The sequence below is a fragment of the Gallinula chloropus genome (assembly GCF_964237585.1).
Source record: "Gallinula chloropus genome assembly, chromosome: 4".
NCBI lineage: Eukaryota > Metazoa > Chordata > Aves > Gruiformes > Rallidae > Gallinula > Gallinula chloropus.
In genome coordinates, this window is record NC_140088.1 from 84,940,299 (window position 1) to 84,966,266 (window position 25,968).

Below are 25,968 nucleotides of genomic sequence, written 5' to 3' on the forward strand. Positions count from 1 at the left end.
CATGGGGTAGTGTGAATAAATTGCATCAGACATTTTCCCATTTCAGATCCCATTATCTATTGACTGAGGAGAGTGTCTTTGGCTTTTGTTGTTGCCTGACTGATGCTCTGAGTGCATCCAGTTGGACTTAGATCACCTTTGGATACAAGTGGAGATGTTTTGTGAGGAGCTGTTATTTGGTTGCTGGTCCTGTGCAGAAAAAGCAGTTGCTCAATGCTCAAGTTGAGCTTGTGCCTCCAAACCTGCTCACGGTGCCTTGAACACTGCCAAGAGCTCTGCAGAGGTGCAGAGAAGTAGCCTCTTGCTATTACATTATTTGCTGCTTGCAAACTAAGAGTAAAGTGACCCAGCCAATGTGATGTTTTGCATAAGAAGTTTTAGTACTGTGATTTCCTGCCAAGCAAGAAGACATCGGTGGGGATGAGCTTAGAGTGGCAAGTGTGGTTGGGTGGCCTTGATCCCACTGTGGTGAACGTCACGAGAATGATGATCTGAGGCAAATGCCTGTTTGCTTGAAGGACTTTGTACAAACATGTAGTGAGAAAACCTGCCTGCCTCAGCACACACCACCGAGCTTGTGGAGAGGCACATGCAGGCAGAGTGGCTTTTCCAGGGCTCCTCAGTCAGTCGGTGAGTTGGACATAGGTTTTGCAGTCCAGGTTTTCTGTCACTTGGAGAGGTGATTTGGACCAAAACTTCTTCTTGATTTGAGGGCGTTTTTGTTGACTGAAACTGGTGGGTGTCACCACACCATGATTTAGGGTCTAAGACATTGTAGCAATCTCTGAACTGCCAAGCAAATCAAAGACAGACCACTGGGCAACCCTCTGCATGGAAAGCTTTGTCTGTCCTGGGTGAGTCTGAACCAGATAGAGGATGCAAGAGAGAAGGATGTGCCAGGACAGCCTAAGCAGCTCAGTAGGTTCCAGGGCATGCTTTCAGGGGTTTAATTTTGAAAGGTGATTGCTCCCCCATCATACAAACAAGTGACCTCTCTGACTTGTTGCAAAAAGTGTTGCCAAAACATAGGACTCTGTGTAGATTATGTTTTGGTTTAGTTTGGGTGGGTTTTTTTAGCAAACAGAAAGTAAGGACTGCTCCAAAGAAACAGTCTGGTTTTAGCAGTAACCTTTATTCCTGCTGGTCCAAACTGTACGCTTTCTACTTCTGGCAGCAGCATGTAACTCTGAGACTAAATACCCCAACATCTGCCTGCCTTTTCTCTGAGCTTACAGACCTGTAGTCTGAGCACAGATGTAGGAACACCCGGTACAGTGAACACTGGATTGAATTAACTTCGTGTCCACAGAATCTGTAATAATAAAGCTAGCAGCTTTTGACAGCCTGTGTGCCTTAGCTTGGACAATAAAATATGATAACAAAAAGTTAACAATTCCAACATATAATTTATGTTCCTCTCCCCTTTTGTTTGGCAAGATTTGGAGATCAGTCTCTCATATTTTTCTTTGTATTAATTGCTATTGCAGAAGAAAGCACAAAACAAAGGGTTTAGAAGTTAAAAAAGGAAAAATAGAGCATGCTAAAAATGCCCATTTCTGCTTTGGGTAGCACCTAAATCCAGTATTCAAACCTTGCATCTAAACAACTTGCATGAATATTTTGTGCTACTTTTGGGGGGGAAAAATAACAAAAATAATTGTAATAATTTTTATCTCCATTCCATAATGGATACTGTGCATAACTTGGAGAAGAATCACAGAATCACAAGGTTGGAAAAGAACTTTGAAGATCATCAAGTCCAACCATTCCTGTCCTAAGAGAAACCATATCCCTAAGTACCTCATCTACCCTTTTTTAAACACACCCAGGGAAGGTGACTCAACCACCTCCCTGGGCAGCCTGTTCCAGGCCCTGACAACTCTTTCAGTAAAAGATTTGTCTCTAGTATCTAATCTGCCCCTGCCCCCCAACTTCTTGCCATTTCCCTTTGTCTCATCTCCTGTCACCTGGCTGAAGAGACCATCGCCCACCTCTACACCCTCTCTTCAGGTAGTTGTAGGTGGTGAGAAGGTCTCCTCTCACCCTCCTTTTCTCCAGACTAGACACCCCCAGCTCTCTCAGCCCCTCCTCATGTGTTTGTGCTGAAATCTCTCAAAAGGAGGAGTACTCTTTCTGAGCAGACTCTTCTTCACATGCAACATTGCGTCTCCCCATACTCTGGTGTGCCAAGAGATCTGGAAAACGTGCAAGCTTCATGTGGTTCTGTGCTGTGCAACTGTATTAATTGATTTGTAGTTGAAATAACTTTAATGCTTAATCAGTAGGAAAACCTTTCTAGTACAGTTAAACCTTGACTACTAATATCCTAACTAGTGAATCAAAAGTTAATTTTGACTTGCTGCCACTCATATAGAAAGTGACTTTAGTGTTATCAAAGTATCCACAACGTGTATCTGCCCTTGAGACATTTCAGGCGCAGATGGTGTGTGGAAGAGGTAAGTGTGGTTTCTCAGTTATGCCATATGGCTTGATTTGAGAAAAAACTTCGTTTGACTTCTGCTCAGAAGTGCTGATGTCCTTTCTTTGCTGTCCTTTTTCTGTCCTAAGAAGAGCCTGATTTTGTAGCTCCAGATTAATAAGCAAATGTTTCATTTGGTTCCTAAACTGGATAGCTACCCAATTTTAAAATATGAAGTAGTTATGACTGTACCACTGCAGGGCTGTGTTACTCATGAATGCCCACACCTTCCCATACAGTGGACTGATTCTTTTCCAGTGCCTGGTGTCATATATCTATTCGATGTTAATAATGCACATATGCCTTCTGCCTTCAGGATGAGCTGTTTGTTTTTCCTGGCATCTTCCCCACTCTCCCCCTTTCTCCCTTTCTCTTGCTCCTTTTGTTAGGTGTGCATGAATAGTAAATAAAACAGTTAGCTGTGCACAAATGACTTTTACTGAGTAGCCACATGTGCAGCTTGCATCCTTTTTCAGGGGTGGGAATGTGTTTGTTTCACTTCCAAAACTTAATAGGAAGCAAAGTGGATCAAAATGTCACATGGGGGACAGGGGCAAGTGAAATACATGATGTTTTGTTAGGAACCTTTGCATATTCTGTACACAGGAGCTGGTAAATTCCTGTCGTGATGGAGAACCACCAGCAATCCAGCATGCTTTCTAATAGTATTGGAAAGGATTTTTAAAAAGTGGTTTGTACATTTCAAGAGATTCAAACACCTCTATGACTGTAAACTGTTCCCTGTTGTCCTGTCTCTTGATGTGTTCAAAATATTAAGGCAAAGCTAAGATTCCCTGAAGCAACCTCTGAGCTGGCTAGCTGAGCAAACCCCGTGTTTGTGTGAAGCAGAACATGTAAAGTGGTGTGAAAGCATCACTCTTAAGTCACACACTATTTCTGTGTTGTGTCCCTCAGAGCTGGAAACTGGGGATGCTTCACAACTTTGAAAATGTTGGTGTAGTCACGTTGTACTCTGTAAAGAGGGTAGGACTGTGACTGTGGGTGAAAGTGCTCCCTGCATGTCACATCCAGGCAGTTCGGGTGAAGAGCATCCTGTGCACCTTGAGGTTTGGTGTTCTTAATCAGCCCCATATGCTGAAGTGGGAACAGGACCTTGTGTCCTGTGATGGTACTGGGAGCAGTGAGGGAAAGTCACTACCCTAGAACTGCTTGTGTCAAGATTGGAGCACTAAATTTCTCCCCCTTTCCTGCCACAACCCCACATACATCCCACAACTGCCATGTTTTAAGACATCAAATAAACTGTATGGAGCACCAGAGAAGATCAGCCTTCAAACAAAAATGCATTTTCAGCTTCAACTATATGTTGATGTCTGATGTTGTTATGTTTCCCAACCAAGTGTGTATCAGGCTAGTCGACCCTAGTGCTTTGGGTGATGCTAACTGCTTTCACAAAGTGAGCATGATTAACTGAACATCTTGCATCACAACTGAAGCACGGAGTGCATGTTCCTATGGAATGACCCCCCCATCAGGTCTACTAGTTTTGGCAGCTATGAGTGTGAAAAGTGAATGTTAAAAGCTGCTAAAATTATAGCTTTTTTGTTTTTTAAATAAAAATCTTGTTGGCTGTGTGCAACACCCACTGTGCTTTTGGTGGCTATTCTGATATAATAAGTAATAGATTCAGCAAATCCTTATAGTCTTGTCAGCATGTTCAGGTTTATTTAGCACATACTAATTGCACCCAGGTTTAGTGCATATTTGACCTTTAAAGCTCTGCTGAATCATGGGCTGTGTCTGCTCACTGTGCCTGTCTTTTGTTGGCTGTAACTCCATGCACTAGAAAAAGCTTGGAGGAAGTAGTACTTAAGGGATCACATCAGATGCTTCAAACAGGAGGAAAGCAAACGCTACTGAACAAAGGCATGTTTGATCCAGAACTGGAAAAAGGCTTTAAAAGCCTTGCTACATTTCTGTCTAACCTCTGGCTGAGGTAATAGAGATGAAATCTGAGAAGCACTCAGAGCCTGGGGTGGAATGGTGTCATAGATGGTGTTTTATACTTGTGGTGTTTTCCAGAAGTAATTCTCTAAAGAAGAATGCCAGTATTGAACTGTTACTTCTGGAGCAATAACTGCTAATGCTGAGTTGCTCACCCATTGTGTTTGGAACACAAAATTGTAGAAGCAACTGTGTCAAGTCTGAGTGTCTCCTCTTGCTCTCTTTGTGGTGTAGGAAGGGGGAACCCTTTTGATCATCTCAGTAATCACATACCAGTAATTCTCTGAAGCCCAATTCAACAAGCCTGCCTATATTAACTTCCATATCCTGAAAACAGCTCAGTTATTTGAGAGCCACCTACACAGCTCTCAATTACATTTGTTTCTGATGTGTCTCAGTGGCTTAACCATAGTACCATACTGTGTCTTGGAATTAGTAAAACAAGAGTGTTTCAAACCTAATTTCTGCATATAAAAGAAGGGTGAGCCTCATTTATCCATATGGCAGAGTTTGGGGCTCCCAAAAGCAGGACTGGGTGCTGTGGAGAGAGTTCCCTGCAGAAAACATCCAGGTGCCAGCCCTAGCAAATCAGTTCTAGTGATGACCACAGTACAGTCAGCTCTAGGTACAAGTGGTGCAGGGTCTTGGGAAACTGGTTATCAGTCATGATGGGCTTTTTCTTCAGGGGTTTTGTGAGTAGGGAATTGCTTTCTAGCCCCACAGTGATGAGAGCTAAAACTTAACTGAGGAAGAATTTACCCTGCATGCTTTGATTCTTCTCCCCTCCCTTAATGAACACTGCATTTTAGGAGAATTGCAGGAGTTGGCAAAGTTCTTCAGATTCCCTGGTAGACTTCAAAGTCAGCATCCATCATAACAGCACTGTGGATGCTGAAAGTATAAATTACCCAAAGAGGGATCCATTTGATAAAGATCTTTCATTTTGATTCTGCCATCCGATTGAGACACGTGAATCTCTCTGTATTGTGAAGGGAGCTGATGGTTTCTCTTTGAGTGTGGAGGTCAATCCACAGGATTTATGTTGTAGGGTCAAGGACTGATTTAGATGAGCAAATAAAGTGGCCAAATGTTCGTGAGACACCGAGTGGGAGGGGGTGGGGGAGGAAATGGCAGTTTTTAAAAGCTCTTTAGTCTTACTTAGCCCCTGGGTGAGCAGAAATATAATGTGTTTGCACATCATTTGAGCGTGACACTTTCACATTCCACAGTTGCAGAAATCATCTCTATAAACAACCTGATTGTCATACAACAGGGAACTATTTCCATAGTTTTGTTCCAATCAGACCCAAGGTTTGCTCTGGAGGGATTCTTTTTCTTCTTCCTGCACTTAGAGGTTAGTTGTGTCAGGCTAGAAGGAGTGAAGGAGTGGTATGCCTCTGAATCCTGCTTTTTTGGTGGATGTCTGTGGTGCCAAGCTTAAAGGTAACTGAGAAGAAAGTCTCTGCAGGTGGGGGGGTATTGTTATACAATAACAGTCATCAACACATCTTATGTATAAGAGAAAGTGTGTATTTTAATTGTGGAAAGCAGGAAATGTTTATGAAAAGCCTTCCTTCGAAAGATCAAGTAAATTTTTACCTCTGGCTTCCCTTGAGTGTGTGTTTGCCTTGTTACTTCTACTCTGTGGCTTTGGCAGTCCTGTGTGATTTTTTTTTTTACTGGTTTTTTCCTTTTTCCTTCTAATAGGTCTTGTCTGAACTGTACATGTGTCTCCTTTTCATCTGCTGCTGCTTTCCTAGGAAGCAGTGAAGCTTCTCCAAGGGACTTTTTTTTGCAGAGGATTTAAAAATTGGTTGTTTGCTCTTTTAATGCATTCTTGCAGAGGAAGAGGATGCCGAGGAGGTGCCAGAAATTCAGGTGTCTGGGAAAATTGGAGCAAAGAAGCAGAGGAAATTAGAAGAGAAACAAGCCAGAAAAGCACAGAGAGAGGTAAGCATTTCCTGCCACGTATAGAACCCTGAACAGCAGTACTCAGCAAAGAGCTAGAGAAGACAGACACCCCAGAGAGGCAAAGGCGATGTCATCCCTACAACAGTTGTGGTATTTTGTTTTAGAAATGTAAATTGGGCTTTTTTTATGTCATATCCCAAGAGAACCATGGAAAATGGTGCCTCATTTTCTTTCCATTAGGTTCCCTGGCGTTCTCATGGGGATGAGAGAGGAGCTGAAAACTTGAATGCTTTTTTTTCTGTTGATGCTTCCATTAGTTTGCAGCTTAATGTCAGTACTGCCTCCCCTTAAAAACACACAGCATTGTTGTCACACTGGGTCTGTGACCAAAGCCGTGGGCAGTTCTGAGTAGTGCTTCATGTGCTCTCATATCAGGGTTTATCTGTGTTTCACCATGTTTATTGTTATGGATGGGAGGAGATAAAAAACAGGCCCTGAAATCCACTGAAATCTATGATACAGACAGATTTGGGTTGAAATTTGGCCCTTAAACAGAGACCAGGTATGCCAAAGGAATGTGCTGTAGCTTTTCAGTTGTTCTTTCTTAAACCTTTCTTAAATCTTAAATGTGCAAAACTACTTACTGAAATGCTGTTGCATTTTTTCAGTTGCTGTTAATTGCAGGGGAGCAGCAGGCTTTTTGAAACTGTTTCTGAAGTGTGCTCCTGGGTTGCAGCAGGTTGTGCATTAATTCCTTTTAGTTGTTCTTGTTTGATTTTTTTAATTTAATTTTTTTCCCCCAAACTCTGTGTGTTGTTCTGTGACTTGGAGTGTGGGGTTGCAAGAAGTAGATAAAACTTGAACAGCCTTTGCATAACAGGCTGTGTGAGTGCACAGCAGACACAACAAATTTTACAGAGCCACTCAAATCCCATTTTAGTATCACCTGAGGTTTAGAACCAGCTTCTGCTTTACACCATAGTGGTATGTCCTATACGTAGGGCAGTTGGCAATCAATGTGATTATTGTGTTACATATAAACTTCATTAGGATCCTTTTCTCACTCTGTGCTTTAACCATTTTGTCATTACTTTCCATATTCATTCTATTTAATTAGCTTCTTTTTTTGTGGAAAATTTGAGCAAATTTGAATGAAATTAGATAAGCATCAGTTGGTGGAGTGAGGAATTTTTTTGTTTTATTTTAAAATATGCTGATTTTTATTTTCCCATGTAGACATAAATTCCTTGGTTAGGTCTTTTTCTCTACAACATTTAAAGCCACAAATCCTCCATTTGAATGTTTTCTGCTTGTTCTCTTAATATATTTTCAAATTTAAGTATACTGAAGGGGCTGAAGAACAGCTTAAAATAAATCTCTAAACAATACACTGAAAATGCCTTTTTTTTCCCCCCCTCCATTTTGCAACAGTCTCTTTGCTAGGTTTAATTTAAAGCCAAATAATAAAATGTTCTGAAGGCACCAGCACAACTTTAAGAGATTCTGCCCAGGTTAATGATAAATTTGAATGTATTTGGGTTTACAGAGTTTATATTTTCTCTCTCCTTTTTTTTTTTTCCTCCCTCTCCTTAAGAGTCCATTCTAATTAAATTTAAAGTGAGGAGAAATGGAATGCCACAACACAGTATTTCTTAATATCACTATAGTAATAAGCCCATAAGCACTTAAAAAAACTTAAACTCTTACTGAGATACAGATAATGCATGTCTAAATTTATCATCATGTTAAATATTCTGATAGTGGAGGGGGAGTGAAATGATAATGGCTTTTTTTTTTCCCCTGCTCTCTTTAATGCCTTTGGAAGGGGGTAAGAAATGTCCCCATGATATCACAGTATGGATTGGGTTTTTTAAATGTGTGTTGAGGAAGAGTAAGGCTTGGCTTGCATAACGTTCTGGGGTTTTTTAGGCTGAAGAAGCAGAGCGAGAAGAACGGAAAAAACTTGAGTCAAAAAGGGAGGAGGAAAGGCGGAAAGAAGAGGAGAGAATACGTCTGGAGGAAGAACGACAGGTGGGATTGGTTGTATTTAGAGATGGAAATTTTGAACCAAGCTTGCCTTTGAGATTGCTTCTGTAGAAGTTCTGTGCTCAGCAGAACTCCCTTTGGCTTTCCTTACTGTAGCACGTGTTTTTCATCACTTGTTGTTGTTGTTCCACTTTGTTTGAATGATAGAAATACTCAGTTACTCAACTGCACATCCCAGCTTTGTTCCCCTGAGTGCTTGGCAGAAGTGAAAACTGCTCCAAACAGCAGCAAGCACCCACCCACAGTTGAGTCTAGGGGAAAGGGAAACCCCATCTCCTGGTAGTGGATCTGCCACAGCTGTATGCCACAGCGACAGTCTTTGGTCTAGTCGTTATGATGACAAACATAGCTGATAAAGCTGGCTCTTGGTTTATGGGAGATGTTTCACAGCAGATACAGGAAGGAGGGAGCTGTACCTAGTTGTAAGACAAATTTTAGAGGTTGGTGTCTGGCATGAGAAATTTGTTTGTCACAGAATCATAGAATAATGTGGGTTGAAAGGGACCTCCAGAGACCACCTGGGCTGTCCTTCTGCTCAAACCGTGTCCAGTTAGAGCAGGTTGCTCAGGACCTTGAGCAGCCCAGCTCTGAGTGTCTCTTAGTGAAGGAGATTTTGCAATTTCACCAGGTCCCTCTTCCATTAAGCTCCTTAGTGCTGCCTACCTGACAGCTGTAACCAGCAGGGCAGAAAGTGAAAGACATCAGCAACCAATTTTGCAACTGTTGTGAAAAATTATACAATTTTATGATAATTATCCAAAGTCATGTATGCTTCACAATAAACTATGCATATGAGGGTGTGTGTTAGCAGGAGCAACCCAGAAAAACAGGTACTGTGTAACTGAAATGCTTTTGTTGAATACTTTTATCCATGAGGGACTCAAACTTCTTTCAAAGCTGCTTTGTGTATTCTGGCCATCAGTGCTACTGGCTGAGAACCAGGAACGAGCTTCATGCTCTCTGGTGCTTGGGCAAGTTGTGTGTAGCTTTGCAACGGGCTTCTGGAGGCAAGGACCAAGGTGTTCTGCACAGTGCTGTACTGAGTAATTGCTCTCCTTACAGAATGTAGCTCACAGCTTGAGTGTGAACTTTCTGGGATACTTAAATATGTGTGGAAATTCATGTCTGGGGCTTGTAGTGAGGTTGAGTAGCTGCTCTCAGCCAGTCCAAGCCAATCCTGTGCTTAGCCAAAGTGTTTCCTAATAGCAGAACTATCTGACCTGGCTTCCCATGGATCTGTGTCTACAAATTTTTCCCTGCCCACACACATCAGTAGCACCAGCTCCTGCTCAGCTTAGGGCTGAATAATTTATTTTGGTTGAAAGAGGAAACTCTTACTTGTTTTTAATTTCATTTTCAGCATTCCTAGTTAAAACTGCACTGAAACATTTCTACCTCCTGTTTGCAAGGTTCAGTGGGGAAAAAAAGGAATATAAACTGAGGCTTTGACTTGTTTGCTTCATTTGTTTTTTAAATTCTGTAGTACTTCCTCAAGTTTGAAAATTGTTCAGATGCCTGAGTCTAGCTTGCTGCTCACCTTAGCCAATGCTTTCCTTGGCTACAATTGTAGTATCCAATGAAAGCATTGGCTACTTTCTTTGTGGGGTTCCTTCATTTGCTTTTCTCAGCAGTATTTATCAGGGCAGCAGCAAGCCAACCTTCTTCTTTTACTTAGGGGAAAGTGCTTTCAACATTTTATTTTTCTTTTATTTTCTAGTCATTTTAAGTCTCTGTCTTCATCCAAGCCTTCATCAGGAAACAGAACAATTCAGACTTGTACATGTTCAGGCTGCATTGCTCAAGTTCCTGCTTCAGTCAGCAAAGAAGATGGTGTTGCAGGGAGCATGGCAGTAACAAGATGTCAGTGGTTTAGTCTTGCCAAGGTGATAGGAGGGCGGCAGACAAGTTGAGTTGAACAGATACTTCATTACTGTGCATGTGAGCATGGCCTGTCTTATCTTTCAAGTCTTATTATGGACTGATTGTGTGGTGTAAAAAACCCTGCCCATCTCTTCTAGGCCCCTATAAGCAGCAAGTGGAGCATTGGGTTTATTTTGGGGTTTATAGAATGCATAGGATAAAATGACACTCACACATTCCTCCAGAGAAAGGATTCTTCACTTCCACAAGTAGCACTTTGTCACGAGTGAGGCCATGGGGGCTAATCATGTGCCCAGAGCATTGCACCCTGCAGCTCAGGAGAGTGGAAGGTACCTCAAGTAGTGATTGATAGTCACAAGATAAAAACCAAGTTGTGTGAGGCTTGGAGGAAGTTTGATTACTGACATTTCTGTAGTTTCTATAATCCCAAAAGGTACAAGAAATTTTGAGTTTATCACTGAAGTTTGTCTGAGGAATGTTACATTTGTCAGACAGCTTCATTTTTTTCCCCCTTCCTTTCCCAGTACATCAGAGTCTTTCTGCAGATACAGTGACAGTGGCAAGTCTGATAGTTTTTATGTCTGTCTCCTGAAGTGTGGGGAAGGTTTTTAAGACTACTGATGAAGTCTTACTGCCTCCAGGAAAAGTAGTGGCATAACTGCATGAATTATTTATTGTTTCACTCACTGCATGTTCAAAGATTGGACCTCATAAATTGGGTCTTCATCTAGGAACTGAATCCTACTCAACAGTGATGGGTGATTCCCAGGACATTAACTACCATCTAAAAGTTTGTCAGATGGTGGGGGGAAGCCAAGTAGATTGAGGAGGATAGAAAATCACGTTGCAGCATGCAGATCTTCTAGAAGTTCCCCAGTGTTGATCTTTGATAAAGTCACCAGGACTGTTAACCCTTTCAAACACACCCCCCACCTGAGTATTTTATGATATGAAGTCCAGTGGAGATAATGAATTCTTGAGTCAGATGAAAAGCAGCTTTCTTTTATAGACAAACTGTTGTGCCTCTCCAATTATTTTTGGGCAGTGCTACACAGTGCTGTAGTACAGGTGGGAACTGGACCTTCAAGGGAGTTATGGGGGCTAAAATCTTGCATATTCTTCAGAAAAATACCCCCCAGTTCTATTTAAATGTATTTGTGTGCACATATAAATAAAATGTGGTTGCCCCTTGGCTCCAGTGTTGCAAACCAGAGAATATATTTTTAAATTCAAGTTTCCTTTCCAGTGTTCTGATGACCTGATTGGCTATGCATGTGAGGAAGCTCCTTTATAATTGGCATTTGCTTTCAGCTCTGCTTTACCCTGGGGATTTCCCTTTCACTCTTGGAGTTTTTTAGTGGTGAGATGGTTTACCAACTGCCACCTTATCAATGAGAGCGAACTTCCTCTGATGTTGCAAAACAGAGTCTTCGTACAAAGCCTTGCAGATTGCTGGCACAAGAACCTCTTTTTATTCCCCTGTTCACAGGAATTTTTGTAAATTTGAGTCCCTCAGCCTAGCTTTGTGGTGCTAAGGGAACTGCTCCTGCAGATGCAGGGCTCACAGTCATCAGTCTTCAATACTAAAATGCAGTGTTAAACAGCGTGTGTCCCTGCAAATCCACTTCAGAGTGGGCTGCTCTTAAAGCATTCCTTGATACAGGAGAGAAACTACCATTCTTCCAGCAAGGAAGCTTTTCCCTGTTGGGAAAGAAAAGGGCAGAGCAGCAGTGGGGACTGGTGGTTGTTCACTGTTACATTCAAAGGAGATCTGTATTGCACAAGCATAGCTGCCCCCCAAAGTTTCCAAACTAAGGCAATTTCATTTAGGCTCTCAGTTTTGCATAAATAAATAGACCTAAATGAAAATGGTCTGCATCTTCCAAGCTATAGAAGTGAAGGATTGGCTAGTGATCCCAGGGGCTCTGTTGAAGCTTTTGAGAACTAGGACCCTAAAGTTTCAGCTCTTAGGTTTGATATTTGATTATGTAGGTATAAGAACCAAGTTTTAAAATGTTGATTATTGTTATTTTGTGTATAAATAAGTGAACAGTGAGATTTGTGTGCCCCTCAGCAAAGCTTTTCATTATCTGTTTGGCATTTTTATCCACTATTTGTACATAAATTGTGTGTTTCTGGAGGCTGATGGAGCCTACTCTGCACTTCAGTTTAAGCATCAGTTTTCAACTGCTTACACTTTCCTGAAAATTAATTTCTCCTGGAGAAGTACAAGTTGAAAAGTTTGCAGAAAGATCATTCTACTCTGATTTTGATGCAATGTGAGGCCTGGTAAGAACACTTCCTCTGTCTTTCTGAGGTTGTTTGATTTATTTATTTTGTGTCTAAACAGTGAGGGGGGAGGAATCCTAGAGATTCACCTGCTCTATGCCAGATTATTTACTTGTCAAGTCCCTTTTTGCTTCCTGCAGATCCTACACTAACAGCACAAAACTGGATGTTGTACAAGGAGGGTTTCTTTGCTCCATGGACCTTGCATAGGAACCAGTAGGCTTTTCCTCAGTCTGCATGTAAAGGAAACAACCAGAAACAAGGAACGACTGGTAGCAGGTGATGGGTGAAGAGGATCCAGTGTTTGCTCTACTCTCCTCACCAGCAATGAGATCCCTTCCACTTAGCAGCTGAACAAGCTGCCTATAAATGATTTGTTTGTCAGCTAGTTGGTTCTTTTATCTGATTTGGAGGAGAGTTGGCACAGTGCACAACTAGCAGTTTCCTCTCAGGGAAAGCTGCTTAGGCAGAGCTCTCGGGAAAGCTGCTTAGGCCACAGGCCAGTAGCACTTACTACTCTCAGTGTCACCCTAAATGGGTTACTGCACTGAAAGCTAGAAGCAGGGCTTCAGTATCTTCTTGCTGAACAGTTCTTTAAGGGTCCTCACCCTTTGTTAAAAATAGTGGTGTGTGATAAACCTTCGAAGGCTGTAATCTGTGCACTAGCCAGAACACTTCCTCAAGCAGCATCCCCGGGCTCCAGAGAGACTTGTGATCCCAAGAGTCAAGCTCTGCTTCCAGCTCTAAGTCTAAAAGAGTTTTCAAGTCATTATAGGGTTCACCTGGGAAAAAAAAATGGGCTCTTGTGAAGTTGGCACAATTGATGTTTTTGATGTCATGGAAATAATCATTGTGCTCAAGTTAAGAGGAAACAGAAGGTAATGATCTCAAAGGAGCCTCACAGCAAAGCCAGGCCCTTGCTGGGAAGGTGGGAGCCTGGAGAGCTGTGGAAGCTCTGGGAATGGTGCAGTGAAAAGTCAGTACTGACCAGATCCCATATCAGAAGAGGTAATGGTGGTGAAAAGCATCTCCCAGAGTGCTGGAAATCCACAGACTGCGTAGAGCTCTGCAAGCTCTAGGGTCTCTGCTACACAAGGTGGTGGCACATGAGACTCAGCAAGCACACAGAAGTAGAGCTAATGCAGTAGTGGCAATGTGGACAGAAGGAAGAAAGGTTTGGGTCATCTTTTATTCTATTTTATTCTTTTCCAATAAAGACACGATCAGAGCAGGAGAGTTTGTTCTTCACATGCACTTTAGTAAACTGATCAAAAAGAAATCTTTACACTGTAGCAAGCCCCCAGTTTGGGCCATGCTCAGATGGGTGAGAAGTAAACCTGCTTTAAAAAAAAAAAAAACAAACAAAAAAAAGGCAAGCAGCTGAAGGTGAGCATCTGCAGTTACCAAATTTCCATGATGCTGGGATTTCCCCACCACCCCACCCATGGTTGAAGGGAGGTGGCTCGGCTATTATCTCTCTCCTCTGAGCCACATGCTTTACCACTTAGCTCTACAGCAGTTAATGAGATCAGAAGAAAGCTGACTAACAAAGATGGGGAGGAGGGGAAGGGTTTAATTTATATTTGAGCTGAGTGTCCCCTCTGTGACTTGTGTGAAGCAAATGTGGGGTTCTGTTTCATTAGCAGACCCTGGGGTGCTGCGAGTGTTTCCGTGTGTGGGTTCTGCATACAGGCAGACTGGTTTTTGTGGGAATATAACCTGCCTAAATTTGACCCTACACCTACCTGCAGCTGCTGCATGACTTGGGCATGTGAAAAAAGATTGCTAGCATGATAGTGGGGGGAAAAAAAAATAGCTGAGAATAAGTGACAGCCTGTCTTGGCTAGGGTTCCCCCCACTCAGCTTCCACCGCTGGTGCTGGTCGCTTCTCAAAGTGTGGTTATGCAAAGTCAGCTCTCTTTTGACTCTGAAGCAGTTTACAGTTTGGCCAAGTCTTTGTTTCAACAGATTGAATCGTAGGTGAATCTAGGTGGTAACGCGGCGTGTGAGACTGTACAGGAAGTGGCTGGGATTTTTTAGATGAAAAAGCTTCTGGAAATACTTAGTGATATGGAGGAAGCTACAACCACCAGGAAACATGAGGCTTTAGCTGCCACAGCGGTGGCTCAGACCACCTAGAAATGCTCTGCCAGTCGTTAGCATCAGAGTTGGTGATCTGGAAAGCAAGTTCGCCTTGGCTTGTAGGGAGACCGCAAAAGAAGAACGGGCAGCGGAGTGTTTTGCCAGTCTCAGCATAGTTGCTCTCCTGCACGTGTTGGAAATGGAAGTACCAGCAGTAACGTGCTCTAATAAAAGAGAAGGCACTGTTCTTTGGGTAGGTAAGGAGATGAGGAAGATGGGACTGAGCCGTGTTCATTTGGGGTTGGACCCGATGATCTCTCAAGGTCCCTTCCAACCCCTAAGATTCTATGTTTCATTTGTAGTTAAGGCTTTCCAACATCAGGAGAATATTTCTTATTTATTCTTGCTCTGGGTGTAGATGGAATTCTGCCCTCTGATTATGTTTTGTAGAAAATCTGCCAAAAGCAATGTTCAGATTTTGAGATATACTAATATCTCAATATCAATATCAATAATATATCAATATCTAATATCTATTTTTTCCTCATTTCAAGTCCTGCTGAATTACAGCCCCTGTAACAGACCTGAGGAAGGGCCTTATTCTTTATTTCCAGGAACAATATTCAATTTGTTGCACTTACAAGAAAAGAACAATTGCCATCACTTCCAAATGAAATATGATTATGTTGTCTTGGCACCTGTAGCACTTACAAGGAAAAAAATCTAGTGATGAGTTTTTGCTAGTAACCATTACCGTGATGAATGACCCAGAAAATGGTCTTGTTTTGTCTCAAGAACTTACTCAGATCTGTAGTTTCTTCATGACATAGCAGTTAAATAAATGGTTTTGACTTTACATGTACAGTAAGATCCTTTCAGTCCTGTTCTTCTTACATTTATGTTGGTAGCATTCCTTCTCATGACTTTCTGGAAGTTTGATTAAACACAATTCAGACCAAATACACTTTCTCTTCAGTTTTTATTGAAAGGAGAATAGGTGTTAACATTTACTCCTGGTATCTTGCTGGTTTTGGTCTTATGTGGCATCTTTTTTAGTATGGACATTTTTCAATACACTTCATTACCTATTCTTCTCTCTTCCTGTTTTAATGGAACAAGTGTTTGCTTCCCAGCCATTTAAGGAAGCAATTACCATCCTAGTGTCAAAGATGTAGCAGGCAAGCATTTAGAAATCAATGTAATTGCCCTTTAAGAGATCAATTCCTGTGCTGATAGGAGAGGAGTGGCCAGAGATTGTCACTGAAGTTTGAAGAACTGATCTTTCTAAGTTTTAATCAAGACTTCACAATGTGACAGCAACCAGTCAAATTGGAAGATCGTTGTACCAGGTGCTGCACAAGCATGAATTTCTCTGCAGAAGAAACCGTTGTGTAAGGAAGTTGTGTGTGTGTGTGTGTGTGTGTGTGTGTGTGTGTGTGTGTGTGTGTGTGTAGTTAGGTCTGTGAAGTGTTTTGGAGAAGAGCAACACCAATTTTAAAAGAAACTGATGGGAAGCTGCAAATTTATGAGGTCCCTGTAAAAACCTGTCTTATTTATCACAGTCCAAAACTTAATCAGGGTGTTGCTGTGTGAATGTGTGACTCTTCTGCATGACCTGGTATGCATCACCATTTTGCTGATGTTGGGCTTGGAGGTTTCTGAACCAGCATTATTTATTTTTTTAAGGCTTGAACCTTTCTTTCAGGGTAGGTAACTGAAAGTATTGTTATTGCAAATAACTAAAAACAACAATCAAACATGTAAAAAACCCTCCTTTTTTAAATCCAATTGTGTCTTGTCTTCTATACCTCAAATAATTTACATGGTTCTTTACACTCCATCTAGACATAGTCTGCTTGTGTGCCATAAAAAAGAGGTTTTACTTGAAACTCTGTTACAGGACAGCTGCTTCTCACACACAGATGGGCACCAGTTTGTCTTCACCTTCTTTGTGCTCACTCCCAGTGTACAGTTGTGCATGTCGGAGCAGAATTGGGGCCGGTTACTGGCAACGTGGATCTTGCACCAAGCCCAGCTTGGGGCAGGGACTTCCTGTCACGGGACCTGCATGAAACATATTCATGCAAATTAAGAAAGCAGGTTGCTATATAAGAGTGGTTTTCTCTCCTGTGTCAGATCTGTTAAGAACCAGCTTGGGTGTATTGTGTGTGAGCTGATGCTCCTCTGTGAGATGGTTGCTGCCTTAAGGGTGGCTTGTGAAATTAATGATGCCATCAAGGAAGAACTTAGATTATTCCTTTTTGGAAACTTTTTATCTGCTGTCCATCCTAGTAAAACCAGACTGCAGATAAGGAAGATGCTACTTTATCTAAAACTAAGTCTGATTTGATGAGGAGCAAACTGACCATTTGTCATCTTTTCTCTCCAGGAAGAGGAAAAGCGAAAGGCAAAGGAAGAAGAAGAGAAGAGAGAGTATGAAGAGTATCTGAAGCTGAAGGAGAGTTTTGTAGTTGAAGAGGAAGGAGTTGAAGAATCAATGACAGAGGAAGAGGTATGTATGTTAGGCTGTTACTGCAGGTTCCTGTATCTTTGTTAGACTCAGGTTGTCCTTGCTGTATTCTGTCTCCTGTAAAATGAAAGTAGGAGAGTAGTCAGCCAAATGTTTTTGCTTGTAGAAGTTAAACTGTCTATATGACACTGAGGCATTTCCTGGGGAATGTTCCAGTCCCTCATTCTGGACTCCTACAGAGTAGTTTAGAGTTATAAAGCAAATGCATATTGCTGGAAATGAGTTCTCCCTTAACGTAAGGACTGAAATAAAACTCATCCTGGAGGTCAGATACTCTTCTACTGTCTTCAGCTCTGCCCTACCCATATACAATGGGCCAGATCAAAGCAACTCTAAATGCAGAGTTCAGTGGTACCCACTTACCTGGGAGGAATTGCTGGGTTTTGGTTTTATTTTCTAGGCCAATAGAGCTGCTGTGAAATCAAATGAACAAAAAAAAAAAAACCAACCAAGCTTTTGTCTTATAAAGCTTCTGTTAAGAGAGTTTGCAGGATACAGCCTAGGTGCTGGGGGGCAAATGATTGCTATGGTTGATGGTATTTCAAACTGGTGCATAACGTTCCAGCACGCTCCTCTTGTGGCTGCCTGCTGCAGACGTGCTGCTGGAGCTGGTGGTTGAAATGTGATACTTGACATAATATCACAGCAGACTTGAAAAAGTCCCACTGTTGTGGGAGACAGCGTTCTTACTGTCTGCTCAAAACCTCTTAGGCTCATCTGAAATGCTATCAGATGCCGAAATTGCGCTTGGGTTGTGGCTGCCAAGTTTGACTTGTCCAATGCACTTCATGACAACTCTTGTTTTCAGGGCCATGGAAGCATTTGCTCCTCTGCTCAAGCGACCCTGTTGAATTAAATGGGTTTGCCACTAGCGTGGCCAAAAGTAGCTTTGGGCTGAGGAGCTTGTTATGAGTCAGTACCACTGGGCATCAGTCACAAGTTCTCACTATGGACCCCTTCCTATTAAGATAAATTCCTCCATCCTGCCAGGATTAACACTGGGAGCAGTTGTATTTGGTGTTGGGGAACTTCCCAAGGTGCAGAGAACAGTGAAATGCATACTTTGTGCTGAAGGTGCCTTAAAACATGTGCCTGTCCTGTGAGAAGATTAGATGATACCAAAACATTAAATTGTTCCACTTCAGACACCCTTTAAAGCTAGAATGTGTTTATTGTCTGTGTTCCTACAGCTCCCCATCAAGGAGAAATTAATCTTTCTATATGTGGGAGCAGAGGAGGGTGTTCCTTGTTCAAAAGAGCTTGGCAGGCAGTTGATGATGCCTGGATCCCAACACAAGCTATCTGGGGTAGGGGTGGCGAGTTAGAAATGTAATAGTGGGTGATTTGAAAGTCATCTTCAGAAACAGTAACAGGTATGTGGTTATTTGGAGACACCAGCCTTGCAGAAACAGCAGGCTACCCTGCTGCCTCGTGGTGGGTAATGTACTGAAGTGTTTCAGTATCCTGTTACAGTAGCTGACTCTGCTTTGTGTTGTTGAGGCTAGCCTGCCGAAACCCATGCTGCAAATTACTGTCCTGAGTCCAGAGCTAAGCAGTTAATTAAGGCTGATTGATTTCTGGGGTTGCAGAGTAACTTGATCTCCTGTTTCCTTAAATGCACATCGTTTGCATTGCCTTTGAAAACTGAGCTGCTGACATTAAAATGCCGGATTTCAGGTGTGTAGCTCTGCAAACGGCTTGGACTTTCACATGTGTTGCACAGCTGTGTGCTGCACTTGACCAGCTGCATGAGCTCACCCTCCTGAATCACTCTGTACTTCACCTCTGTTCTCAGTGTGCATATGCAGCTCGGTGCAGAAACTCACCCAGGTGTGGTTATTTGAGGATAAAGATTCAAAGATTCTCTTTCAGAAAACACATAAAATTAAAAATTATACTTGGGCCATTTTCTGTCTTAGAAAATACTTATCATAAATTTCTAGCTAAGATTACATCTGTTTTTTTCCCCCGGTTCAAAACCTCCCTCAGTGTCTCTGTTTAAAACTCCAGCAGTATGTGTAAGCTGAACACTTTTATAATGTTTGTACTCAGCAAAGTTTGTGATGCCTTTAATGTTCATGAGTTTAAAATAGCAATTATTTTCTTTGCTGTATCCAGTCTCGCAGCTTTCTCATGGAGTTTCTGGAATACGTTAAGGTAAGCTACCCTTGCTCTTTCTCCTCCTTTTACTTGTTAGATTGTGTAAAATATCTTTGGCAAAGAGCTGACTTTCAAAAAGAAGGAAAAATCTTCACTTCCTCTTTGATTTACTTAAATATTCAACAAGTAACAGAAGACATACCTTAGTCTGCATTATTTACTTAGCTAAGCGGGAGCATGTCCGTCGTTGTTAAGATCATCTGTAATTATAGCTGCCTTGGCTTTTTGGGGCAGGATTGTAGCTCTTACCTTCTTTCATAAGAATAAGCATTATAAAACCTGTGCCCACTGGATCACCCCCAGAGTTTCTGGCCAGCAGTGTTTGCTGTTGACGGTGAACATCAGCTGCGTCTCAGCTCACCACGAAGGAGAAACGCAGCACCAGCCACACAGGATGCATTTGTGTCTGAAACAGTGGCATTGTGAATGTCAATCCAACTTTTCACATTATTTCTCTTCTTGTTTCTGTCCATGCAGCTTGCAGTGTTGTCTCAATGTTTGGAAGGGTCACTTAAGGAACAGATGAAGTATTTTTAATAGGGTGTGTTAGCCTGCCTTTCATGATACCCTACAGTTGGTTATTTAAAACCTGTGGTGTGTTCATGAGGCTTTCCACTTTTGATCTGTAAGGAGAAATGCTTCTTTCTCCACTGTTGGTATATCAAAGGACAAATGCATTTTTCTACCCTTACTCTAACAATCTTAGGCAAATCTTTTGTCCTAATTAATCCTTTTCTTCCCTTACTGGAAACTGGACTTTTATCTCAGTGTATGGTATGTGCGTGAAAGGCTTTATTAGTAAGCAAATCACTTGTATACTTAGTGGTGCCCTAATCATTTTGTTAATCCAGAATCTCTGGGCTAGTTTTGCATGTCCATTACCTCAGCAAAAACCTGGACTTGCAAACAGATTTGTCTGACGGGTGGCTCAGTGTGAGGACTCCACTGAAGTTAGTGCCACACAAGGCTGAACAAGGGCTCCATGGTTCTATAGTCGCTGCAGAGTGACTGCTGCTCTCTGCCTCCTGTGTTGCTGGGACCTGCAGTGGTGTATCCCATTGCTCTCAGGCCATGGGGAGGGAGGCTGCTAGGTTTGCAAATGCAAAGGGATTTTGGATCTACGTGACCTCTGGGGGTAGTTTGGAAATGGGTCAGCTGGTAGCACTTGGATTTACTGCTGCCACCCAAATTCAAACAGCCCGTTTGGTAACCAAGTCCCCAGCATAAGCCAGTCAGCTCTCATCAGAAGCACTGCCAAAAGTGGGTGAGACGGCTGAGAACAGATTTGAAAAGCTCTGGGTGACGTGTTCAGAGAGCCAGAGTAAAACCATGGAGCGACAAGGGACCATCAGGTGCCACGTTGCATTGTGCAGCCATTTTCAATGCTCAGTTTTCCACAGAAGCTGGAGAGGTTTCTTTGAAAGGGAGGGGAACTTGGCTGTGTCTGTCAAGCTCACCCCCTGTTTGGGTTACAAACTCTGGAAATGGGCTACGTGGTAGGGTATGATCCCAGTTCACCCGTTCCCATCTAAGACTTCTGAGATCCTGCCAAGCAGTGGATTAAGGAAAACGTGCTGTTCTGTATTGATAAACAGGCTGCCCTAGGATAACAGGAGGTTTTTTCAGGATATTTCTAAGTCCATTGGGATCTTCTGCTAAAATTGGGAGTGTTTCCAAGTCGGATCCGATCTGCACGTTACCCTGGTGGTTGTGATGGATGGAACAGATTAGTCACAAACTCTCAGTTCAGTATTTAAGCACATATGTATAGTTTTATATTAGTCACTTCTACTTGACGTCAGAGAAATTAAGTATGGGATGAAAACCTAATTCAGAAGCACTTTGACACCTGATTTCCTCTGTAGAGATGAGTTGCAGAACTAGGGCATAGCTTTCTTCTACAAGTTTTAGTTGCTTTTTTTTTAATCTTATGCTTAATATATAGATTATGTATTGCCTTCATCTTCTGTTCACAAAATCTAATGACTTCTATCAAGAAGCAGTGCTAAGCTTCCAGTAGCTGTCTGTAAACCATATAAATTAAAAGAGCAACTGACATTTTTAAAACATAAAATTTAATTTAGCTCTTCTGTTGAATGACTGTATTTTACTGGCATAACTGACTGGAGGTAGCTCACCCCATGCTTCATCCCTAGGGGTGTTTGAGATAAAATGCAGGCTCTTTTCTCCAGCTCTGCCTCGTGGGATTGTTTTAAATAGGATTCTTCTTGAAGGCACCAAAAGAATTGACGCCCCCAGTTCTGGTTTTCTGAAAGCTGAGCCTCTCCCTTCCTTTAACCCACCTGCTGCAGTGTCACTGTGCTGTGTCTCTGTGGTGTGGCATTCTCTTTGCTGCAGTGCTTGCTCCTTACAGTGGCCAGTCCTCAAGCTACAGACCCAGCTGATCTGCTCTTGGAGGTCTCTCAGAATAACCAGTTTCTTCATGGGAACTTTATTGGTTTACTTAGCAGTGCTGTAGGTGCATGGCACTCCTTACAAAGCAGCTCTGTGGCTCTCTGTGCAATTGAAAACAATTCATAGTGAAGCAGGCAGAGTTTAAAGTGGCTGAGCAGTTCCCTTGCTCTGATGCTCCAGGGAAATACAGGCCTGTGCTTTGTCCATCATGCTGTTCTCACCTGGCCTGACAGTGTATCACTGAGTCCATCTGAATTACAGCCAGTGAACTGAGACTGCAAAATACATTTGAAAGGGCTAGAGGAGGACTTGGAGGCTTTACCCTTTCCTGTTGCTACTCATCTTAATCCTGGGAGCTCTTCCTCTGTTTCAGCCCTTGTTGAGGACAGCAGAATCATGCCTAAAATTAAACTGATTCAGTGAAGTGTGGATGTGTGCATGTTGCTCTGTGAAGGTTCAGCCTGTCTCTGCAGCAGCAGCAGGCAGTGGAGTGGGGTTGCTGTGTGAAGGTCCAGCCTGTCTCTGCAGCAGAAGCTGCAGTGTGCAGTGGGGTTGCTGTGTGAAGGTCCAGCCTGTCTCTGCAGCAGCAGCATGCAGTGTGCAGTGGGGTTGCTCTGTGAAGGTCCAGCCTGTCTCTGCAGTGTTTTGCTGGCTCGGGCCCTTGCAATGTCATTCCATTTCAGTGTGTGGGGAGCACATCCTAAATCCACCCCACCCTCCAAGCTCTCATTCACAGCAGGATCTAGCTTGCAAAGCTTCCAGTAAACGTGGTCTTTGTGGGTGAACGTCTTTAAGTAAAGGTTTAAATCCTGTTTTTCTTGTTAATGTGGCACTGCACATAACCCCCCTCCCTCCCCATCCTTTTAAAAGAAGATGTGACGAATCTTGGCAGTTCCCAGCTCTGAGAACTGAATTCCATGGACTGGTTCCAATCCCATGCGTTCAGTCCATGGTATTCAGTTCTCTAGCTTGGCTGCATCAAACTTCACAACTACTAAATACGTGTGTGGCTTTTGTTGTTTGTTTGACTGATTTTTATTAATGAAAAAGATTCATCTGTTTCAGCCTCAGTGTTGTACTCTCAAGATCAGAAACAAATGTGTTTACCGTTGGAAGCACTGCGTCTGATAACCTGGCTCCTGTGGCTCTACATACATGGCTCGTAGGAATGTAGTCCAGAATCCAAACTGAACAGCTTTCAGATATTTTAAATTTAGATTTTCCAAGCTCCTTATAAACAATGTGTTATTTACCACATCTAAACAGATAATGTTTTAAAACTTTTTCAGATTTAAAAAAATAAAAAACCCCAAGAACCAAGTATAGCTCCAGATGAGTGCACCAGGTGTTTTCTCTGTGATTCTCTGGAGCTACAGAGAAGTGTAAAACCAGATGTGAGCGGTGGGGACTGCATCCTGACTGGGGAGGGCTGCAGGAAGAATCTCTGTCAAAAGCAAAATGAGAATTTGCAGTTCCTGCTTCAGCCTTTGTTCTCAGAGATCACCGTGCAGCCTGCGCAGGAGCACGCGTGCAGTGCTCTCCCAACACTGACAGTTCTAATAAGGTGTTCATTTGCTTAGGAAGATTATTATGGCACTAATACACATGACATTAGTAAAACAGACTAAAGCACTTAATGCTGCCAGTCTTGTCTGGATTTTTATGTGTGAGCTGATACATACTGGTGATCATTTTAAAAGGCACTCTGAAAAATCTCTCGAAACAAAAAGGGGTCTTGTTGAAAGCATGCTGGAAATTAGAGGTAGCAGTTGAGAAACTCAGGGGACTGGAGGGGCAGAGCAGTGGCAGTTTACTGTGCTTTTGCTCACCCTGTCCTCCTAACATAAGAAAACCTTAGGAGGAACACTGGCAAATATATTTGAGTCTTCTCTTAAGTGGGACAGAGCATCCAGTTTTCCCCCAGAGCAGCCCATTAGGGCTTTTTGTCAGAGAAAAGTGCTTACTAGGAAAAGTTAGGTAGAATGACAGGTTATCCTTGTCTATTAAATGCAATTTTTATTGGAAAGATGAAGAAATAGGCTAACCCCCTAATTCATCAACTGCATGTAACTCTTGTTTCTTTCCATAGAAAACAAAGGTAATCCAGCTGGAGGACTTGGCTTCACATTTGGGTTTAAGAACACAAGTAAGTACTAACTTTTGGGATGCATGTACAAGAAATTAATTTAAAATGACAAGAGACAAAGTGAGTAAGTAAGGGTAACATCTGTGCAAGGGTCTCAGCAATACTGAAAATGCTTGGATTTTGGTGAAGTTCAGCAAAACCAGCCCTAAAAATGTGTCTGCTTATTGGAGTGCCAGCCAGTGAAGGGTTGTTGGCTTTTCAAGATTGTCTCAGTGGAAAGTGCTCAGTCTGCCTCTTGCACAGCTGCCTGTTGGCTCATGGATCCTGCAGTGTTTGCAAATCAACTAATAGAGCAATTCAGGCTACTTGGGAATCAAAATCAGAGCTAGAAGTGAATTCAGACACTGCCTGCGTAATTGGACAGTTCTGTTCTGTTTGCAGACAACCACTAGATGAGGTATTTTGCTCCAATTGCTTGTGTGTTATGAGAACATTTAAGAATTTTTATCTTCCAGTGCATTACTGAGGAGGAGTGTTCCTCTCAGCATCATGTAAGCCTGTCAGAGTGAGCTCTGTATGTCAGTGTGAAATCTGTACGGGTTTGGGGTTGGGTTTTTTTCCACCTCTGTCCTTTCCCTGTTCTCTAAACATTTTATGTTTTGAGTCTAAATACTAGTCACAGCTTGGGTTATTTTAATTTGAGCACATTTGACATGTTCTTCAAAGTGGGCAGTGTTTTCTGTTGTTCTGTACCTAGTCTGATCTTGGGGTGCCCCTTCAGAGCAGCTTACACTGCCCTGAGTCCAGGCTGCTGTGCCTCTGCTTCTCTCTGAAACCAGAGCTCCATTTAAGCAGTGAGTCAGTTAATGTGCCTGGTTGAAATCTAAACCATCATTTTCTTCTGCAGTCACATAAATACCAGAAAGGGAGAGAGAGAGAACTGTGGAAACAAAGCCTTAGATACTAGCTTAAGGCGTGCTAGAACTGGATCCTTGGAGTAACTCTAGAGTTAACCCAGCAATAAATTCAACTAGCTGTTGCATTGGCTTGGTAAAAGAGGCTTGATCTTAAACAGAACAGGAAAAAATATTACAAATATATTAACAGAGTGTAGCCAGGTCCTTGGAGAAGTACCTGGGTGTACCTCACAGAACTTGCATGTTCCCTTGGCACCATACAGCCTTTCCCTGGGAAGACTTCAGCAACTACCCTCTGTTCCTTGAACCAGCTGAGTAACTTGGCAATTAAAGTCTCTTTTGGGGGTGGGGAGGTTACTTGAACACCCCAAAATGCAGAATTTTACTTCATCCTTCTAAGACAGCTTATTGCATCTGCTGGTGTGGAAACACTGGAGTGTATCCTTCACTGAAGTTTGAATGCTGAGGAATTAAACATAAGCCTCTATCTGTGGTTTATCTGAACACATGAAATGTTCTTTGCCTCCCTCTTGATTGGTTTATTATTCCTTTTTCTCTTACAAACAGGATGCAATTAACAGAATCCAGGACCTGATGGCAGATGGCACTTTAACAGGTGACAGCTAAAACACAAAGGGGATTTTTTTAGCTGGGGAATCGTGCAGAGAATGCTTTATCTGTGGTACAGAGACTTTCAGGGTTATTTCTGCTGTAGAGGATCCTACTAAGACTTGATAAATAGATGGTTTTATTATCCCTGCTTCAGCTGCTGTGAAACTGCTGTTTGAAGCCCGATGGGATGTGATTGCTTCTACTAGGAGACGTTACACAGAGGTGGGGGGTGAAGGGCCCCAACAGTTTAGGAACCAGCACAAGGGCCCACAGGCTGGTTGAGCCCCACTGAAGATGTTTAGGGCTTGCTAGCAACCAGCTGGAAATGCTGGCTTCCAAAATCCAAATGTAAAAAACCCTCACTTGGCTGTTTTGGAGTGGTTTGCAAGCCTGTTTTAAAGGTGCTGTGGCTAAAGGCAGTGCTGGGGTATGGCACGCTGTGGGAGAAGCAAACAGCCCAGAGCACTCTGGGGTGCTGTAGTGAGGGAAGTGCTTGTTCCTAACCTGTGCAGTCAAAGCTGGAGTGTAAGCAGAGACTGAGCATGTGGGTACCTCCCTGTCTGAACAAGGCTGGCTTATTGCTGGGCAGTCTTTT

At 42.5% G+C, this 25,968-nt stretch overlaps 1 protein-coding gene across 1 annotated transcript in view; it reads left to right on the forward strand.

The window, feature by feature from the left end:
- DDRGK1 (DDRGK domain containing 1) overlaps positions 1-25,968 on the forward strand; it is a 38,559-nt gene that overhangs the window by 10,429 nt on the left and 2,162 nt on the right. The window contains exons 3-8 of the mRNA XM_084263070.1: positions 6,288-6,394; positions 8,285-8,386; positions 17,043-17,165; positions 19,302-19,340; positions 23,848-23,904; positions 25,329-25,377. Of these exons, the coding sequence (XP_084119196.1) occupies positions 6,288-6,394; positions 8,285-8,386; positions 17,043-17,165; positions 19,302-19,340; positions 23,848-23,904; positions 25,329-25,377 (477 nt within the window). The remainder of the gene's footprint in view (positions 1-6,287; positions 6,395-8,284; positions 8,387-17,042; positions 17,166-19,301; positions 19,341-23,847; positions 23,905-25,328; positions 25,378-25,968) is intronic.